Source organism: Arvicanthis niloticus, chromosome 8 (assembly GCF_011762505.2).
Source record: "Arvicanthis niloticus isolate mArvNil1 chromosome 8, mArvNil1.pat.X, whole genome shotgun sequence".
Taxonomy (NCBI): domain Eukaryota; kingdom Metazoa; phylum Chordata; class Mammalia; order Rodentia; family Muridae; genus Arvicanthis; species Arvicanthis niloticus.
In genome coordinates this window covers 1662620-1681788 of record NC_047665.1, presented here as the reverse complement: position 1 = coordinate 1681788, position 19169 = coordinate 1662620, and the positions used below count along the sequence as shown (strand labels likewise).

The 19169-nt window shown below is 45.0% G+C and overlaps 1 protein-coding gene across 2 annotated transcripts in view; it reads right to left on the bottom strand.

The window, feature by feature from the left end:
• Ptch1 (patched 1) overlaps window positions 1–19169 on the bottom strand; it is a 57819-nt gene that overhangs the window by 22585 nt on the left and 16065 nt on the right. For both annotated transcript variants that reach the window (XM_034509909.2, XM_076938855.1), the window contains exons 3-15: window positions 17454–17643; window positions 14605–14674; window positions 14396–14487; window positions 12835–13033; window positions 12393–12514; window positions 11489–11636; window positions 10481–10612; window positions 9992–10147; window positions 9114–9212; window positions 8525–8650; window positions 2439–2557; window positions 1427–1829; window positions 712–1021 (exon numbers count right to left, since the gene is read on the bottom strand). In XM_034509909.2, coding sequence (XP_034365800.1) covers window positions 712–1021; window positions 1427–1829; window positions 2439–2557; window positions 8525–8650; window positions 9114–9212; window positions 9992–10147; window positions 10481–10612; window positions 11489–11636; window positions 12393–12514; window positions 12835–13033; window positions 14396–14487; window positions 14605–14674; window positions 17454–17643 — 2166 coding nt within the window. The remainder of the gene's footprint in view (window positions 1–711; window positions 1022–1426; window positions 1830–2438; window positions 2558–8524; window positions 8651–9113; window positions 9213–9991; window positions 10148–10480; window positions 10613–11488; window positions 11637–12392; window positions 12515–12834; window positions 13034–14395; window positions 14488–14604; window positions 14675–17453; window positions 17644–19169) is intronic.

Here is a 19169-nt window from a genome sequence, read left to right as displayed (position 1 = left end):
ACTTGGTCACTAAACCAGCTGCCACACAGAGGAAAAGAGCAACATTAGCATCCAGGCTGCCTATTTCCAAATGTCTTTTCCTACTGTATGTTCATACATGAGTTAAAAGGCTCTTGCTCAGATAGTTAGAAAAAGCCAGAGCTGGGAGGTTGCCAGCGAAGTGAGCTTCGTGTAAAACAGACTGGAGAGGCACTCAGCACTTATGAGCACTTACTGCTTTTATAGAGAGCCTGAGTTTGGTTCTGAGCACCCATGTGTTGGTTCACAACCATCCACAACTCCAGTTCCAAGGAATCCAATGCTTTCTTCTGAATTCAAGCATTAAGCACATACAGGATACACATACACTCATATATGCAGTAACACACACACACACACACACACACACACACACACAGAGTATATCTTAAAAAACTAGCTGGGTGTGGTGGCACTTGCCTTTAATCCCAGCACTCAAGAGGCAGAGACAGGAGAATCTCTTGAGAGTTCCAGGCCAGCCTGGTCTACAGAGTGAGTTCTAGGACAGCCAGGGCTACACAGAGAAACCCTGTCTCAAAGAGGGGAGGGACACACAATTAAAAAAAAAAAAAAAAAAACCCATGCTGTTCCTTTATGATGTAACACCTGCACACAGGGGTCAGAAGGGAATCCTAAATAAGACCCAAGAACAACAGAAATGTGCAAAGCAATGGCTGCCTGCCACAGCCTTACCTTGGAGCCAGTCTCTAAAGTAGTGCAGCCACATTTGGGGAAGTTGCTTGTTCTCCTCCAGCATGACATACTTCACATTGCTGAAACTCTTATGAAGGTCGTAAAGTAGGTGTTGGATATTTGGGTAGTCTGCTTTCTGGGTGACTATATACATGTTGTAGAAAGAGAAGTACTTGAACTGGGCAGCTATGAAGTCATATTCTCTTGTTTCCCGGGGGACAATGTCCGTGAGGTCCAGCCCGTCTCTCACTCGGGTGGTTCCATAAAGGCTGACTCCCAGCAAACCCAGGAAAAGAAGGATTACTACAACCTGTAACAGACAAAGGAGCACCGGATGAGACCCTGAAGAACATTCATGATTCCTCCCAGACTTTGTACTCCTTTGTAACAGCCCAGGCTGAGCACAGCAGATTAGGTAGTCAGTTTCCCAGAGGGAAAAACATAAAGTCAAGCTAAATCTTCTTTTTAGGTAATCTCACAAAGAAGAAAAATGTTTACAAAGTAAGGAGCTTGTTTACATTCATATTAATATCTGCTACGTATTAGTATCTGGAACCTTCCCCTGTAGGAACCTGCTCATTCAAGTGGTCCTGAGCGTTGCAGCCCCAGTCAGGAGGATCTGTCCCATAGCACACATGTACATAGTGATGATCCAAAAGGTGCCAACCATTCACGTATCTTTCAAGGCAGGAAGCCACACATGGTGGAAGGTTACCTTGGCTTTGGGTTTCAAGAGGAAAGGGGCATAGTGCTTCTCTGCAAACGAAGAGAGTGTCCACTTGGTGCAGGGGGGCTCGAGGCAGTGGAGGCTGGAGTCTGAGAATTGGGAAAGCAGGTCCCTGGTGGAGCTGGTGCTCTCAGGACTCTGACAGCTGAGCGTGTCCTGGGTGACGGTGACAGGCTGTACAGAGATCTCAGAGCGTGGCTCAGCGGTGGTGTAGTACACGTGTGTGTGAGGGTCGTACTCTGTGCGGAGCTGAACGGTGGACTGCATTGTGATGTGGGTTTCATGGGCGAAGCTGTGGCTGCTGTACGGGGGTGGGGGGCTGTATCGGGTGTTACTGTGAGGCTCTGTGTAGGCCTGTGGTTCAACTTGAATCACCCTGCTGACACAGGGGCTGAAAGACAAAAGATAAACACACTATAGTGTGTAGTACATACATCGACTGGAGTATAGATGACGGAGGGAGGGCTTGCATTTCTGCTGAAGACTGATGCTACCAACTGATATCACCGACTTAGCTCTGTAAGCATCACCTAACTGCTCTGGATGGAGATGTGATCAAGCCCAAGGCAAGGCGGGGCTGATCCTGAAATGAAGATAAACCCTTTCAAGTCCTAACTCCAAAGAACGAAAGAAACTAAAGACGAGATTCCATCACTCTGAATGTGTTCTACACGGGCAGTTTTCAGCATTGCTTTGTTCCAAACACTCACTAAAGAGTTCTCTGATGAATGGACACAGGTTTATGATGAAATAAAAATGACCACATGCAGCAGAATCCTAGGGGAGGATTCTGGGTATATTCAGGCGCAAGATGGGTAAAGTGTGGGAGCTCACACGTGCCCCAGAGTCCTCTGACTAATATCCTTACCTAACCCCATCACACTAACCCAAACCCTATTAGCGACATTCCCTTTTGAAGAAGTCCCCAGACTGGAAGTGCTCTCTAAACAGTCTTTCTATATACCCAAAGAATAAAGGTCCCAGGCACCTGAAAATGTACCTTGTGAAACAGCAAAAAATATCCAATCTTCTGTCCTCACGTCTGTATAAATCCATGCTGAGAATTGCCGGAAAAATGAGCAGAACCATGGCAAAATTGAATACCACTACCACAGCAGCCTGGAGCAGAAAAACAAAGGGCATCACCAACACGCTTTCTAGTTAGCTTGTTGTTTATAAGCAAAGATCACTTTTAAAAAATTATTTATGCGTATGAGGGTTTGCCTGAAAGTATGCATATCATGTGCACACAGTGCCCTCCCAGTCCGGAAGAGGGTGTCAGATCCCTGGGATCATAAGCAGTTGTGAGCTGGAATGTGGGTACTGGGAACAGAACCTGGGTCCTCTGGAAGAGCAGGCTGTGCTCTCAACCACTGGACTGTCTGTCCAGCATCCAATATAAAGGTATTCAGAACAGTATTCTCTTACCACCCTACTGTTACCTAGTGAAAGAGAGCTGGCAGACAGTAGAGGGTGGGCAGCAGACAGTAGACTCTCCCACCATTAAGAGTCCGTGTGTGACTAAAATGGAAGGACCCCCCCGAAGTGGAGTGAAACCATTATAGACTTACTAACTTGACCAAGCTATCTCTATACAAAACCAGGCAGAGAAAGGACTTGGAATGTTTTACTCAAAAAAACAAAAAGAAACATTTTCCTTCTAGAATGTTTCTAAGAGGGCCCACAACCCTGATTAATAATCTGTAATGTAAAGTAGATCGAGTCTGTCAAAGTGTCGCCTTTAAAAAAAGTGAAATAAAATTTCACATGTGTCCCCTGAGGTTTTTAATAGGCACATTCCAAATAGCCCCAGGAGCAGCTTGTGGGGTGTGTTAGTGAGTAGCGGCCAAGGTCAAGGAGAGTTAAGCAGAAAGAAATTCCAGTGTGTGATTATAGCCTGTAGAATAAATAAGTATGGATTCAAAAGCCCTCCATAACCTAGAATAAACACAGGGCTAGGTTCTGCAGAACTTGGGCAAATCTCCTGCTGACCTAGTAAAAATTGCAAAATTGGGCTGTTATTAGGCAAAGCCGACAGGACATCCAAGGGCAGTCCTGTTCTGAGAAGAAACATTGAAGGAGAATGTTAAATAGCCAAAATAATCAGAAATTCATTTAAAAAGCAAAGCCTCCTAGCAGAGCTTTCAAAAGGACAGCCTCTGAGAAATTCGCAAAATAGGAAGATGGACTGGGGTAAGGAGAGGAAGCCTAGCCATCACTGGTACCAAAAGTTAAAAACCAAGAGACACTTCACAAAGGGCTTTTTGAAAGAAGTGTGGGTTTATGCTCCAGGTGAAACGCCCTTCAATAAGAGTGTCCTGTTACATCTACAAAGCCATAAGAGAGCCAAGTCTTCTGTATACCCAGACGACTCCTTTCCTTAGGTGATTGTAAAAGGACCTCATCAATTCTCACAAAACAGGTTAAGTATGGCTCAAATGCATGTGCAGGACTCTGAAGACTTCCTTAGGATGAAGCATGTAAGTGTGAGAAGTCCCTGCCAGAACTGAGGCTGGAATATTATTTAGGACATGCATCTCCTTCTCTTTACAGACCAGCACTGTGCTGGCTGCTGGAGAAGCCGTGACAACATGCCTTCTCAACCTCAAACAACTCACACCCCAGGCTGAGACTTCCCAGTGGCTTAGAGGAAGAGTGCTCATGGGTTGGGAAGCCCAAAAAGGCTTCCTGAGAAGGGTTTAGAAGATGAGAACAAGTCCAGGAGGAACAAGGAAGAGGCAGGATACATGGCTGGAAGACAGGAGACAGGAGAGTCAATCCTGACTCAACCTACTCAGTCCTGGGACAGACACTGGGAGACCAGACTATCAGTGAGCACACATACTGTGTTCCAATAGTAACCGAGATGTGGACACTTTACCTTAGAACAAATTACCTAAAAAGCCTTAGGCTTCCCAGGCAATTAGATTCAAATGGAAGCTTGATGCAAAGTCTTCATCTTAACTGGGTTGGAAGTTCTTGGGGTTGGGGGGACACTGGTAACTTTCTGAAATAGTATACTCACACACTAGGTGTGAACTGCTGACCAATTAGATGTGGGGAATGCTGGGAAGAACAAGAATAAGACTGGAAGCCAGGTGGTGGTGGTCCATGCCTGAAGGCAGAGGCAGGTAGATCTAAGTTCAAGGCCAACCTTGTCTACAGAGTGAGTTCCAGGACAGCCAGGGCTATACAGAAAAAAAAAAAAAAAAAAAAAAAAAAAAAAAAAAAAAAACCTTGTCTTGAAAAAAAACCGAAAAACAGTATGAAGCAAAAAAGACTCCAGGAGATTTCCCACGAAGATAGTCATGCTGGGGGCTGAATCCTATTAGCCTTTTAATTGCAATGTTTACAGCTCAGGTGCAGGATTCAGAGATAAACCCTAGGTATCTCTGGAGGGCAGTGAGTCCTAAGCTGCTAAGCTTCACAAGCTTATAGGTAGCTGGTACTGCCAAGGCAACACAAGCTTTCTACAGGAGCTCATCACAAGTCTGACAGGCAGCTATCCTTACTCACAGACAGAAGCAGTGGAGGGATGAAACACACATCAATGTCCCCTCTAACCTGTATTCTGAGAATATGTTACATTTTTAGGGGGTACCATTTTCTGCAAAGAAAATGAATGTCAAGATTCCCTCATATCATATGTCAAAACCTTAAAAGCAACCAGCAAGGATTTCACAAGTAAGGCAGAATGGTCTCTGCAAAGGAAGATAGTTAAGTCAGACAGTCTGGTAGGAATGACCTTGGCTGTGGACTGATTCCAATTACTCTGCTTAGAAAAGCTGTCCCCATCATCCACAGTGGCCCAGCTGAGACACCTATGGCAGGACCCTAGCCTAAACCCTTTTTCTGGGTAAGGGTGTAGTTTGGTGGTAGAATACTTCTTTGTGGGGTTCTGGGTTTGAATGCCCCTGCCACAAACAGAAAGGAATGGAAGAATAGGGAGATGTAAGATCAGTCACTCTGAAAACCTGAGGACCCGAGTTCAAATTTTGTTGTGTAACAGTTTCTTCTAAGACTGAAACATTGTATCCTGCATGAAGCTCTTTCATCAGGAAGGGAAACAACTCAAGATAGCCTCAGCAAGTCCCTGAAACTGACCAGCACAGCCAGGCTCCAAAGACTTTCGGACAGACCTCTGAGACCAGACCAGCTAGCTGCCTGGAAGAAGCAGAAACCAGGAAGGGGAGGGGAGGGGAGGGGGGAGGGGATGGAGGAAGGAGGGGGAGAGGGAGAGGGAGAGGAGGAGAGGAAGAGAGGGAGGGAGAGAGGGAGAGAGGGAGGGAGGGCTGGAGGGGAGGAGAGACAGACAGAGAGGGAGGGAGGGAGGGAGGGAGGGAGGGAGGGAGGGAGAGAGGGAGAGAGGGAGAGAGGGAGAGGGAGACCCTCTCCAACTTGTAGCGCTGCCTACAGGTTGTGCAGTGTCCTCCAGATTTCCACCTTTGTGAACTCTCATGCACATTGGGGTAAGCTTTGGTAATGCAGCTGTCTTCAAGTCATTGCTGCTCCTGTAAGTAGTCCCTCACCCATACTCCCATAAGTAACCCCGTAAAAATCATTGGTTCATCATGTTGGGCTTTGGTGGTATCCATACTTTGCTCTGTCGTAGGTTTCCTGTGTGTTATGAGTAAGTGTGTGCTGCATCTTCCCAGGAAAAGTTTTGAATACAACCAATTCTCAGGATACACATACAAAGCTGAATAGTGCTTTTCGTCCCATGCCTATAATCCCAGCACTGGTGTGGAGACAGGAAGCTACCAGGAGCTTACTTGGCCAGCCTGCCCAGGGGGTTGAAAAGTTTCTGGTTCAGTGAAAGACTCTTCTCAAGTCAGAAGCAATGGAAGATCGTATCTGATGTCCTGCTCTGGCATCTGCACATATGTACATGAGCATATACTCCCCCCCACACACACACACAGAGAGAGAGAGAGAGAGAGAGAGAGAGAGAGAGAGAGAGAGAGAGAGAGAGAGAGAGAGAGAGACAGACAGACAGACAGACAGACAGACAAAGAGAGACATAGAGAGATTTAAAAAGCAGCCCTTGATCATTATAATGGGTAAGGGTTTGGTTTGGGGATTTTCACTGAGGAACTAACACCACAGTGAAATCTGATCAGGAGACTGAAGATATTGAGCATGATTCAAGGTAGGGTAAAAAAAAATGTCTCTAAAGTCTCACAAGGAAAATTCCAAACTTTACATGTTTTATTACAGCACAGAATCTCTCTGGATGCTCTGACAAGACCCCCAAAATGCAAAGAACTCTTTTTTTTTTTTTTTTTTTTTTTTTTTTATCTGTAAGGTGCTTACCTTGGGAGAACTTAGCGTACTGGATTTTCTAAAAGGCTATCCTCAGGGAAAACTCAACGTAGCTTTCAGAGACCACACCGTGGGATATCAATAAGGGAGGAGAGTTTGCCTTGATGGACCATCAGTACTGAGTGGAGAGGAGAGAGAGAATGAGGGAAAGAAGATGTGTGTGGGAGCTGACAAGAGCAGAGCAAGGAGCGCACAGCAAGGAGACAGGCAGTGGAAAGGACAGCACGAACAGAGAGGGTCCCATGTTTAAAGGACTCTAGGTCCATCGCCATTCCAGAGTCAGCTGCACATGAACAAGAGCCAACACAAGAGGAGCATGCAGCAGACGCACGCCTGTGCAAAACAGCCTCCCAAAACGCCAACGGTACCACCAAGGCCACGGATATCTTTACCTTATTTTTCCTATTACAGAACACTGGGCTATTTTCATTTCCTTGGGTCTCTGTCCAGAAGCAGATTTGACCTCATTCATTAACCCACCATTATCTGTTTTCATAAACCTTTATAGGAAGCCTCTTTCTGATACTCCACTCCACCCCCCCGCCCCAGGAGTTGGCACTTGTGACTGACAGAGACTCTTCTCATAGTCTCATAAGTTACCCTAAGTGTTAAGGAGGGCTTGTACCTTGCTTGCAGCAAGCAGGGAGACAAAAAGCTCAAATAGCTAAGAGATTGTTTCTATGTAAGCGATAAAAGAATATTTGAGAGTATAAATAGACACAACATCATTTGTCTCTTCCTGGTTATAGTTCTTAGTTCCTGAGCAGATAGCACGGAGGAGTACAAACTTAATAGTTTACACAGATACATCAACAAAGTGATTTCTTCAAGCAGCTGGCTGCCTTGTGAGTTGTAGATCCTACTCTTAAAAAAAAAAAAAAAAGAGAGAGAGAGAGACAGAGAGACAAATGCTCCCTTCAGCTGTAGCTTTAAAACTTGATATTAACTCAATTACCTTCTACTGTGTGTCATCAACTAAGTGAGAGCCTGCTTCCTTTGCTATAGTGACCACTCCTGGCTTGCTATGAACTACCACAACTACTAGGCATGCCTATAGCTGTTCTTCTCATACCTGGGAACAGACTCTTCAGGCTGAATGGCTGGGTATGAGAGGACCTGCATGGCAGAGTAACGAGACCAGCAACACAGCCTTTGTATAGTGAGTGGCTGGCACTCTAAGCTTGGGTAAGCAGTCTAAGAAGTGAGTAAGAAACCAAAGATACAGGAGAGAATGCAAACGCCAACAAAGGAAAAGGCAGTGGCAGACATGGACCCTCAAGAGATGCTCCTGCAGGATATAGCCAAGTGGCCAACACACTATCATACAGTGTGAGTGACAGTAAATGCTTGGCTCAGGGTTCAGACATCCCTATCTATATACACCAGGGTTTTCTAAGGCCTGGAGGTGGGGCTGGAGCTGTTTAGGGAAGGGAGATAGGAGATGACTGGAAAGGGAATAGTCTAGAAGTAGAGACCAACCAAGGAGGCCTTTTAAGGAGTATCCTTGGGCCCCCTGACCTAAACTGCACAGTACAATTCCACAAATTAATAGCTTCTGGATAATAAGGTCTAAGAAGGCAAAGAGCCTTAGGACCTGTTTTGGAAGGAGTGCCAAGGTCATGCCTTGGAGTACCCGCCTAGCAGCACTGAGACCCAAACACTGCTGCCATGCACTTGATTTGTAACCTAAGTGCTGAACTCAAGTAAAGCAGAGCAAGGATGCTGAACAGCCAAGCCACAGGGATCTGCCCACGGTAAACTCACCTGGAGGGAGAATGCTCGAAGCGCAGGAATAGGGATTAATGCAGCCATGAAGAAGGCGGTGACATTGCTGATGGAGGTGAGGGCCACACTGGCTCCCGTACGCTTGAGGCACTCCCCAGTCCTGTCCTGGGGATGACAAATCACAGTGCTGAGGGCTGTGGTCTGTTAAAGCACACTGTGGCAGTTTTTAATACTGGCTGCACCACATCTAAGGCACAGAGAAAAGTCCCAACCACCTTGACCCTAACACTAGGCTATGTGTTCCTCCCTCATGGTCATGTGCTCCTCATGGTGACCACTACCCCAATCAGAAAGCTCAAGATATTGATGACTTAATACAAATTCACAGACAAAGAAAACCACAGAAGTAAATGGGGCTTTGGGAAGGGGTGGCACAGAAGCATGAGGTACTCTGCCAAGGCACCCGCATTCCCATGGGCACCCTAAAATGGGGCTCTCAGCGTCTCTCATAGTGACATGTCATTTGACTTAGGATCGTCCAGATGGTGGGAAAAACTATAGGACAAATACTAAGGGAATGAGTGGGCTTTGAATGTCCCCTAAACATCATGCTTTTCCCTGCTGTTACCTCAAATGGAATCCTCTTATTCTGTCCTGTTTCACTGAATGCATGGGCCAGGAGGAAGACATCATCCACACCAACACCAAGAGCAAGAAACGGCAAAACCTACAGAAACAATGGCAGTGTTAGCCAGGTAAGAGCTCACAGGGAACATTGAGGCCAGTGCCCTGCAGGTGCCAAGGAGGAGCTTATGCCAATTTGGTGGATAACCTACTTATTCAATAGTCTGCATCCACAAAAATCTTTCAGCTATGACTCAGAGATGTTCTTACAAGCTTCTATTTCTGAGGTCCAGGTACAAGAACTTGTTTTAGAATTACAAGTGAAAAGGCTAGCTAACATACCTAAAGTTCTAGCTCTAGTTCCTAGTGACCTCTGGACCAGCATCAGCAAGAAATGCTAAGAATTTAAGATTGCGCCTCTTGCAGACTGGGCCTCGTCACCTTCATTTACAAGGATTCTAATGCCTACTGGAGTTTGGGTTTGAATAAATAATATGAACTATTCTAAGTGAATGTCTCTATCTACCAAGAACATCCCCAGAATAAAAAACGAATTATTAATGTATGAGTATATGCTGCCATATGACTATACGAAGGTCAGAGGTCAATTTTGTAGAGTCCTTTCTCTCTTTCTACCTTTACGTGGGCTCTAAAGATTGAACTTGGATCACCAGGTTTACATGGCAAGTGCCTTTACCCACTAACCCACTTCACTACCTCACCAGGTTAGCTCATAGACCAGATGGGTCTACTGAGAGCCAGTCTTCCCCTTTCCCTCACAGAAAAGGTTTTACAGAGTCTTTAGGTAAGATGGACATGAAGGGGCTGGCAGGCCAGGAAAGGTGTTGGCCAGAGGACAGCAACGAATGGCCCCTGAAGTACCTGAGTTGTCGCAGCATTAAAGGAAATGCCAATCAAGGAGCAGAGGCCCAATCCTGCAGCCACTGACAGTGCAACCAACAGGACGCCAGCCAGCCCCACGGCACCCTGGGACTTGGAGCAGTCCCAGCGCAACATGGTTAAACAGGCATAGGCAAGCTGCAAGCAGAATGATTGGGGGAGGGGGACAAAAGGGAATCAGAGAGAGAAGGAAGGGGAAGACACAAAACAAGAGCCAAACATTAGAATGTGTAATGATTCTAACGTTTCCCCCACCCATCTCCCACATCCAAAGGCAGAACCTATCGACTCCAACAACAAAAATTTACACTATGGGCACCACACAACAGAGTGAGGACCACTTCTAAAATCCTTCCAAGGCTGAGCCATCTCTGTCTTGGGCATACTTTTATAATGGGGGGGGGGGGGCAGTTAAAAACCAGGTACCGTCAAAGTAAAATTACAAACAAACCCATGGGAGCCCAGAATTACCATCAGTAGGTAGCCACTGGCCACTCGGATGACACTGACATCAGAGAAGGATTTTAGGATGTCGTCCAGGGTCGTGGTAGTGAAGGAAAGCACCTTTTGAGTGGAGTTTGGGGCGACACTTTGATGAACCACCTGTGGTCACAAGACAAAGCTAAATTCCCAGAAGGAGTCAAAGCATCAAGAGCACAGACTCAGGCAACAGAACCACGTGCCCCACACAGTTTGCTGATACATCAACACAAGGTCCCAGGTAACTCAAGTGGACAGAGCTCAAGGGAAGAGAAACCTACCTCTGACAGTGAGGGTGCTATAATCAGGGACTGTGGTCACCCAGAGTGTTTTACTTTGTAACTCTCAGGTACTTTCTACTCCACAGCCAGATGACTGTTCCCTTAATCCAAAACAACTCATTCTTATAATTTCCACCTCCCCCTACTTCATTTGCTGGCCACTTTCAAAAGGTCACAGGCAGCTCCACAGAGGTCACTGCTTGGGAAACAAAGGCCAGCCTTCTGTCACATGACCTGACCAAGGGGGCCTGCAGCTGTGAATAGATTCTGTTTTGCTAATGTTTTCCAGACACCTTTTCTTGTTCGCCCAGTGTAGGTTTTCCCCCCTCCCCCTTTGCACTGTTTTGCCTGGGCTCTGAGGTCCACAATAGTTACTAGGTATGTTTCAGGGAACCCCAGCTAAGAATGAGTGTCTCTTCAGACACTACTCCCAAGACTTTCAATAGCTGGATAAAGAAAATCAAGCTTGTATCTCATGCAGTGCTCAGAATTAAAATCTATATTGAAAATTAACCTGATGGGGGCTGGGTTCAGTGCTGTAATCCCAGCCATTTAGGAGGCTGAGACAGGAGGACAGCAGGTTTGAGACTGCCTGGGCAGTACAATTAAGACTAAATAACAAACAAAATCCACTAAACCTAATGGGAAACAATGTTTCAATAGGAAAGGAAGACCAGACTGAGTTACAAGTTGTCCGGGTTTCTAGGCAGGGGCTCACCTCCACGTAAGTCCTCTGCCAGGCCTCTAAGATGGCAGCTGCCCTGTCCTCATTCCAGTTGATGTGAGAGACATAGTCGTAGCCCCTGAAGTGTTCGTACATTTGCTTGGGAGTCATTAACTGGAACATGGTTTGCAGGGCGTGAGCGCTGTGTCAAGGTGAATGGATAGAAGGCCGGTCAGCACTGCTGGAAAGCAGTGTGTGCAACTTGAGGTCCCAAGCAAGTATCCTCAACTCTCCCTTAGACTTCTTCCCTACATGCGCACATGTTTCCATTCAAACAAGACCAGGATGGTTATTGTATTTAATAGATTGATGTACCATATTAAAGGTGTAACCTTACAAACCTTTTACAGATAGACCCCAAAATTAAATTAATGAGCAATTTCCTTTCTCAGTTCCTATTCCATGAAACAGGAAGGAGAGGGGAGTAGATAGCTTGACCAGATACACTGGGTTCAGCCACACACTCTCTGTGCAGAAATCCCAGAGACAGTGTCCCAAGGGAGAAACCTCAGACGAAACACCTGACATTTGACTGACTGGAGTCCTGGCTGCACAGAGGCTCTTTCTTGCCTTGCCTGCAGTTCCTGGTCTTTGACTTTTAACTTTGACATAATCCAGCTCCTACCCCTCAACTCACATACTAATACTGGATTTTCTTATCCCATTAGTCTACGTAAGGGCAGACCTTCCAAAACCTTGAAATCAACAGCTACAACTGTGATGAAAAGTACAAATCCATTCTAGAAAAACTTGCCCAGGAGATCTCTTTTGCAAGCTGGTGTGCTAATGTTCTCCGAGGCTCAGTTAACAGGACAGCTAGCTAAGATTTACATGAGACCAAAGGCCTGTGTACAAGAAAAGGGGTGCAAGGATAGTATAGGATACTGTGCTGGATTACCTGACAAGTTTTCCAGTGGCGTTCTTGACGGTACCACCCACAATCAACTCCTCCTGCCAATGCATATACTTCCTGGATAAACCTTGACATCCACCATTCAAAACAAGGGCCACATCAAGAGGCTGTAATGAAAAGACGGTCACATAATTACGGGAATTAGTAGGCAGGTCACATGCCTCGTTAAGATCCAGTGCGTTAAGGGCTTGTTTGTTTCAGAGAAAACATTAATAACAAGGCTAATGAGGGTTATGCTAAATCTCACAGCAAAAACTTAGCTCTGTGAACAACCTTAGTTCCACACACCAAATTAAAAAGGAACAAAAGTCACGACCAAATGAAATCTTCAAGATGAAAATCATAGAGAACTGTAAGTGAAAACAGAAAAGCCCCCCCCCCCCCCCCCCCCCCCCCGCCCCACCTCCTGCACTCTCTGGAAACTCACTTTGGTTGAATTTTTGTTGGGGGCTGTGGCAGGGCAATCTGGGTCGGCTGGGTTGAGGCAAGGCCGGTCCATGTACCCATGGCCAACTTCGGCTTTATTCAGCATTTCCTCCCAGCTGTCCACTTGGTAGTTTATTTTCTTTAACTCTTCTAGGAATTCCAAGGGGTCAAAGTTTGTCCACCGTAAAGGAGGCTTACCTCTGTGAAAGAAATTAGAGGTGAGGCCGTGAAAAACGTGGCTCAGACAGTCAGGAGGGGACATGGCTGCATTTGTGCAATGGAGGCTTATTAAAGCAAAACTCTGGGACTTGAGTATAAAAGAGAAAATGTAGGAAGTCCTTTCCCAGTAAAGCCATTGGCAAACTTAAGTCAGGAAAAGAATCCATGGCTGAAGATGGCCAGCGGAGCACAAGTTAACGGAAACAACAGACAATCTTAATCCCCTAATATCGTTATTTAATATCTTTTTAAAAATTGGCTGGGGGTGGGGTGGGGGATGGGTTATTCTAAGCAGAACAGCAAGATCCAAAACTAAAAACTCAAAAGAATGAATTACAATGTTACATTAGCACCTGCCAGTTTAAAAACTGCTTTTTAAATGTGACCAATCCAAGTATCTGATCTGTTACCTTTAACAGTCATTCTTACTAGCCCCTCTAACAAGCTGGCAGTGGGGTGGGCAAGCCCCCCCATGGACTCTGCCATCACCACCATCACAGACACTCCCCCCACCCCCCTCACTTTGGAAATTGTGCTGTTGACAGACCAGAAAGGCTTTTGGCTGCCTGTTATGTGGTTCAAACCGTACTGTAGCTGCTTAACCAGGCTGAAGTCATTATTCAGAGTCTCCCAACCAGAAAACACAAAACCCCTTATTTCCCATCTAAAACTGTACACTGAAGGTCAGGGGATGGCCACTGCAAATTGCTTTTGCAGATATGTGCGGGCCAGGACGGAAACAATAACCTAAGCACTAACTCTTGCATAATTAGCTGAAGAAAGTCTACACTGAGTAACCGTCGTTCCTTAAATGGTGTGGTGTATGTAATTCCCAACTGCTGAGCTATGAAGCAGCCCTTATCTCGGCCTTTATTGACAGCACATTTCCCCTCTTAAATATCATTACCATGATCCAAAGTAGGGTTAGCATTTTTCTCTGCAGGAGGATCTTGAACCTTAGCTGAAGTATTTCATTGTGACAAGCACCCAGTAATAAATTCTCTTCTTAAATGTCTGACTGCTGGTCTGCATAACTACAAGCATTTTATAAAGAGTTTTTAAAAAATTGTACAGACTGTGCAATGATTTGCATTTTATTTGCATATAAATAGGTTGGTAAAAGTGAATGAAATCTAATGATGCCTACAGAACTGTTTCTGAAAAGAGGAAAAAAAAAAACATTCTGCTGAAATCCCCTCCCCCCACCACCATTCACTCAAAAAAATGCGCACGGAATTTCAACGTTTTTATTTCTTGTCCAAAACTGAAACAGAATAAACAATGATAAGCCACACCGGAAACTGTCACAGAGCCCAGCAGCCGGACACTGAGGGTGCACTTACAGGAGGTACGCTGTCCCAGACTGTAGCTTTGCCCCTTCCCAGAAGCAATCCAAAGGTGTAATGATCAAGCAAGGATAAAGGTATTCTATTATCTGTGAAAGCAAAAACCAACAGGAATGCTTTAGGCTGACACACGCAGCTCGCAGCAGCTCAGGTGGTTTCCAGAAATTTTGAATGTTCCCCTCTTTGCAAACAAGAAAAGAACTTACCTGATCCATGTAACCTGTCTCTGTGATAAGTTCCCCTGATTTGTAGCACAAATGTTCCAGCTTCCATTGCCTATTGGGATGGAAAGTGGAGAGAAATTAAAAAAGTAAAACAAAACACTTCTTACTGCAACAAAATGAGCTTAAAACAGGAACAACAGGACTTATCAAAAGGCTGTAATTTCGATCACGTTGAAGCATCTGTCAAAACCAGCAGAGCTTTTGCCAAGCAGAAAGCCGGCAAGCCCGCTTTAATGAATAGATAACACTGGATCGTAATTAACATGTGGGGTGTTTATGTAAATGAATGCTACGGAAGTACTTGAAGTCTTGTTTCCTTAAGTATTCTACCAATAATCTTGTTTACACCATTAATCTGCTTTTCCACACACATTAAACAACCTGCAGCAATCCAGTGGAATTATCACAAATTCAAAATAAGTGGAGCTTGAGCTAGTGGGGCATGTGTTGGGATATGCTCAGGTGGGAGAGTATTACTGGCTTTTATTTTTCTTTTTTTACTAGTAGATGTTATTTTTGGTCACGTTTGAAACAAACTTTCCTGCTCTTACTGTTATAAACAATCTCCACCAGGTAGACAGGAATCCCTGTCTGGTAGACAGGACATTAAATACATGAACAGTGAATTAGTTTGGTTTTAGTATCTCTTGGAGAGTGTTCTGTAAACCTGTGGCTTATTTCAATGTTTAGGGAAAAAAACTTTATTCAAAAATAAAAGGATATTTAGAAAGAGTAAATAAAAATTACCCCCCTCCCCAGTTTATTTTATTGGTCTCCTCAGGGAGGCCTGTCTTCTCCCAAGGGCACTTTTTATACCTTGCATCTTCTTCTCTATGTTTCTTTCTAGGATTTTTCCATCTTTCCCTCAGTGACCTTTCAAAATTCTACCTCCCTGCTAATAAGAAACTTTGTTTGCCTAATGCTGGTGAAAACAACCCTTTTGTAGAGTCCTGACTCCAGTCTTAGCAGGTCCTTGGTGTATGAAGGATGGGCCCTGTTCATGGCTGGCTTTGTATGTTTCTACTTGTGCCGACTGTACTTCTCTCCCTGGTATCAAGGGTAACATCACCCAATTATTCATCCACCCATCTCTCCCCCACACACTTACCAACCCATGGATCAGGTAGGTGTATGTGTGTCATGTATGGGTGCAAACAGACGCGCGTGCGTGCGCGCGCACACACACACACACACACACAAATACCCAACATAAGCAGGTCTTCAGTACCATCTGATCAGCTGATCTTTCCATTTGTTTGAGGATACCCTTGATCATTTATTGGGCATGGATCCAGAAAATGGCATTTAAAACCCATTTTCTGGATCTTTGACCTTGGACCAAAGCTCCATTTGTTCTCATTTTCATTTTTTTTTCACCTAAAATATGCAAGCGCTCACTACACAAGGTTTTGTTCCTATACGTAACTTTCCGTGTCCACCTTAGCTTACTTCACAGTACAGAACCTTAAATCTTGTCCTAAAGCATGTGGGTGACAAGTGCTTCAGAATAGGTAGATCTTAGCATACATGTGTGGCATAACCTTGGGTGAGCCAAGTTCTTCACAGGGCCTCTGACTGCAAACTCTCCCATCTAGACCAGACAGTTACTCTACACCACACACTACTGATAAAACGAGACCAGCTCCTGAATATGTCTCATATTTCCCAAAGCTCTTTTCTACAAACATCTGACCTTGCCCCTGCTCAACAATGGGCCAGGCATATGTGTGGCTCCTATTTTAAAGCAACAGACAGTATAGATATATTAAGAAAAACAAAAAATGTTAATTTTGTTTTAAAACTCTCTTATTATGAATCTAACGTACTCAGACATCCTGAAGAGGCTCAAAGCTCACCCCTCCACTTACTTTGTGACCTGTCAGATAACTGAATTCTTCTCTTCATTGCCCCTCTCATTCTCCTCTCTGCCCTACCCATTGTTGACTGAGGCTATACAAAACGTAACTGCTCAAAAGAAATGTTCAGCAAGAGATAATTTACCATGTTAACAGTACATTCAATTTAGGAAAAAAAGTATCTTAAGCAAATGAGATATAGCTCAGGTAAGAAGCCTGACAAGAAAATTATATTCACTTGTGGACCGCACCAAGATACTCATTTGAAATACACTAAAGGGGCTGGAGGGAAGGCTCAGAGTTTAAGAAGAATTGTCATTCTTGCAGGTGACCTGGGTTTGGCTCTCAACCCACATGGCAGTCTACACTCTCTAACTCCAGTTCCAGACTGCCCACACACGGTACACAGACACACATGCAGGCAAATATTCATACACATTTAGAAAAAATGAGCACACCTCCAATCTGAAAAGTGGAATAATCTGAAACTTTTTGACACCAATGTGGTGCCACAAAATTAAGACATTCTATATCATGCAATTCCATTTTATGCACAAAAAGTAAACATTAAAATATTAATTAAAGCATATTGAGACATAAGTCAATCTTGTCTTCAGCCTTGAATCTTGCTCCCAATGTATGATTACCTACATGGAGATACTCCAAAATAAAAATTTAAATGTTTGGGATACTTCTGGGTCCCAAGCACCTTGGATAAGGAACATTCAATGTGTAGTGTTTTGCTATCGAACTCTTAAAAACAAATCAAGATGGGGAAGTGTTCGGTGGTAGCACTGTGTATCATCTATAAGACTTTGGGTTCTAAAGTTTAATAGAAAACTGCTGGAAATAATTTAATAATCCGAAGACAACATTATTTATGGAAACAAGGGACCTACTTGCCATACTTGTGCAGGTGACAGGGGGCCTTACCTACCTGCTGTACCTGTCTGTGCAGGTGACACAGGGCCTTACCTGTTATACATGTAGACGTGCACACGGCTGGCCTGGAGTGCTGAGTCCAGGTGTTGCAGGAGAGCCTCTGTGGTCAGGACATTAGCGCCTTCTTCTTTTGGAGTCTGTATCATGAGTTGAGGATTAAACATAGCCTCTTCTCCTATCTTCTGGCGGGTATAATTTAATTCTCGACTCACTCGTCCACCAACTGACAAACACGGATAGGTATCAATCAGAACAGAACTCACCTCAAACCTGTGTTGTCTCCCTTGGAACAAACTAGCAATGAAGCTTGAGTTAGCAGCACTTCTGGCTTTGCAAATGGTAAGCGGAAAGATAATTTGTAAGCTCAGAAGCTGTCTAGCCTGCCACATACCCAAATCTACTGTATACAGCCTGGCTGACACCATGTGTCTAAGGGGGAAGAGAGTGTGAAAACTCCATACACCTTTTCCCTGCAGACCAGATCAAAATACTGTTATTCTCTTTTGCTCGCATAAACAATGTGGGCTGCAGCACCTCTCATGATGGCTTCAATTTTCGCTCTTCTCTTTAATAGTCTGGCAAAGGTAAGACGGGAAAGTTACTCCTCTGTGTAAAAAGCCACAGGAAGATGGTCATTGTGTTCAGAACACAACCCATGGGCAGATAAAGACCATGATTCAAGTCAGAAGGGCCAGGGGAACTCCATGGCTGTTGCAGTTAGCACCTGGAAGCTGGTTCCATCAGAATCATGTGGTCAGCATTCACAAAACACAGGTGTCGGATTCTGAGTCACTTGGGATCCAACCTGTGTCTGCAAGCTCCTAGTGATGTTGGACCTGCCGAGGCCAAGGAGGCTCCCTACCTACGGAGACCAACCTGAATCTCCTACAAGTTGGCTAAAGTTAGGCATGCTGGTAACCAGGTCCTGTTGACCCTGTTTTGAAACTATTTTTACTCTGGCTGTCCTTTCTGTGTACTTATGTACACTAAGTTTTGGGAGCAAACCACACTCAGAATACTACCCCTGTGCTGAGAGGATTCCTGGGAAGACAACGGACATGTACTTCCATGGTCTGAATAGTTCCCAAAGTCACTGATAAGCTCAGTGTTTCTGAGAAGCAGGCCTCAGGCCTGCTTGGAAAGAACTCAGTGATTGTCACTTTCCCACGAGGAGGAATCCTTTTTCTTCAAGTTTAGTATTCAAGGACATAAACATTTGGTTTGGGAAAGTAAGTAAGTACTGAGAACAGTGGGGTGCTTGGTTCTCTTGGCGTATTTTATAAACAAGGGGGCAGGCTAAAGAGCAAACAATGCCCTCATTAGAAAAACTAGTGCAGGATCTTGAGCTGGCAGGACCCTATGTGTAGGTCCACAGAGCCGCCAAGGCCACCATGGAGCTCTGAGGTGAGGCTAAAGTATTGTTCGGCTGTGGGGGGCGGGGGGCAGCAAAGGGTTCATAAAAAGTTTTCCAAGTGTGCAGACAGCTTTGACGGACGCTAAAGGAAATGGCTGAGGGTTTCACCAATGTCAAGTTATGGAAAAGCAGGGCTGGGGGTGTGGCTCAGTCCTGGCCTGGCAATCACAAAGTCCGGAGTTCCAGCCTCAGCACCAGGGAAACTCTGGGAAACAGTCTGGAACAGAGGATGCACCCCTCTCAACTACCCAGACAGCCTCTTGTTCACTGTGGCCAGAGTCAGAATACAGACTTCTAGCCAAGAAGCCCATTGAATTTGACATCTGCGGGTGTAG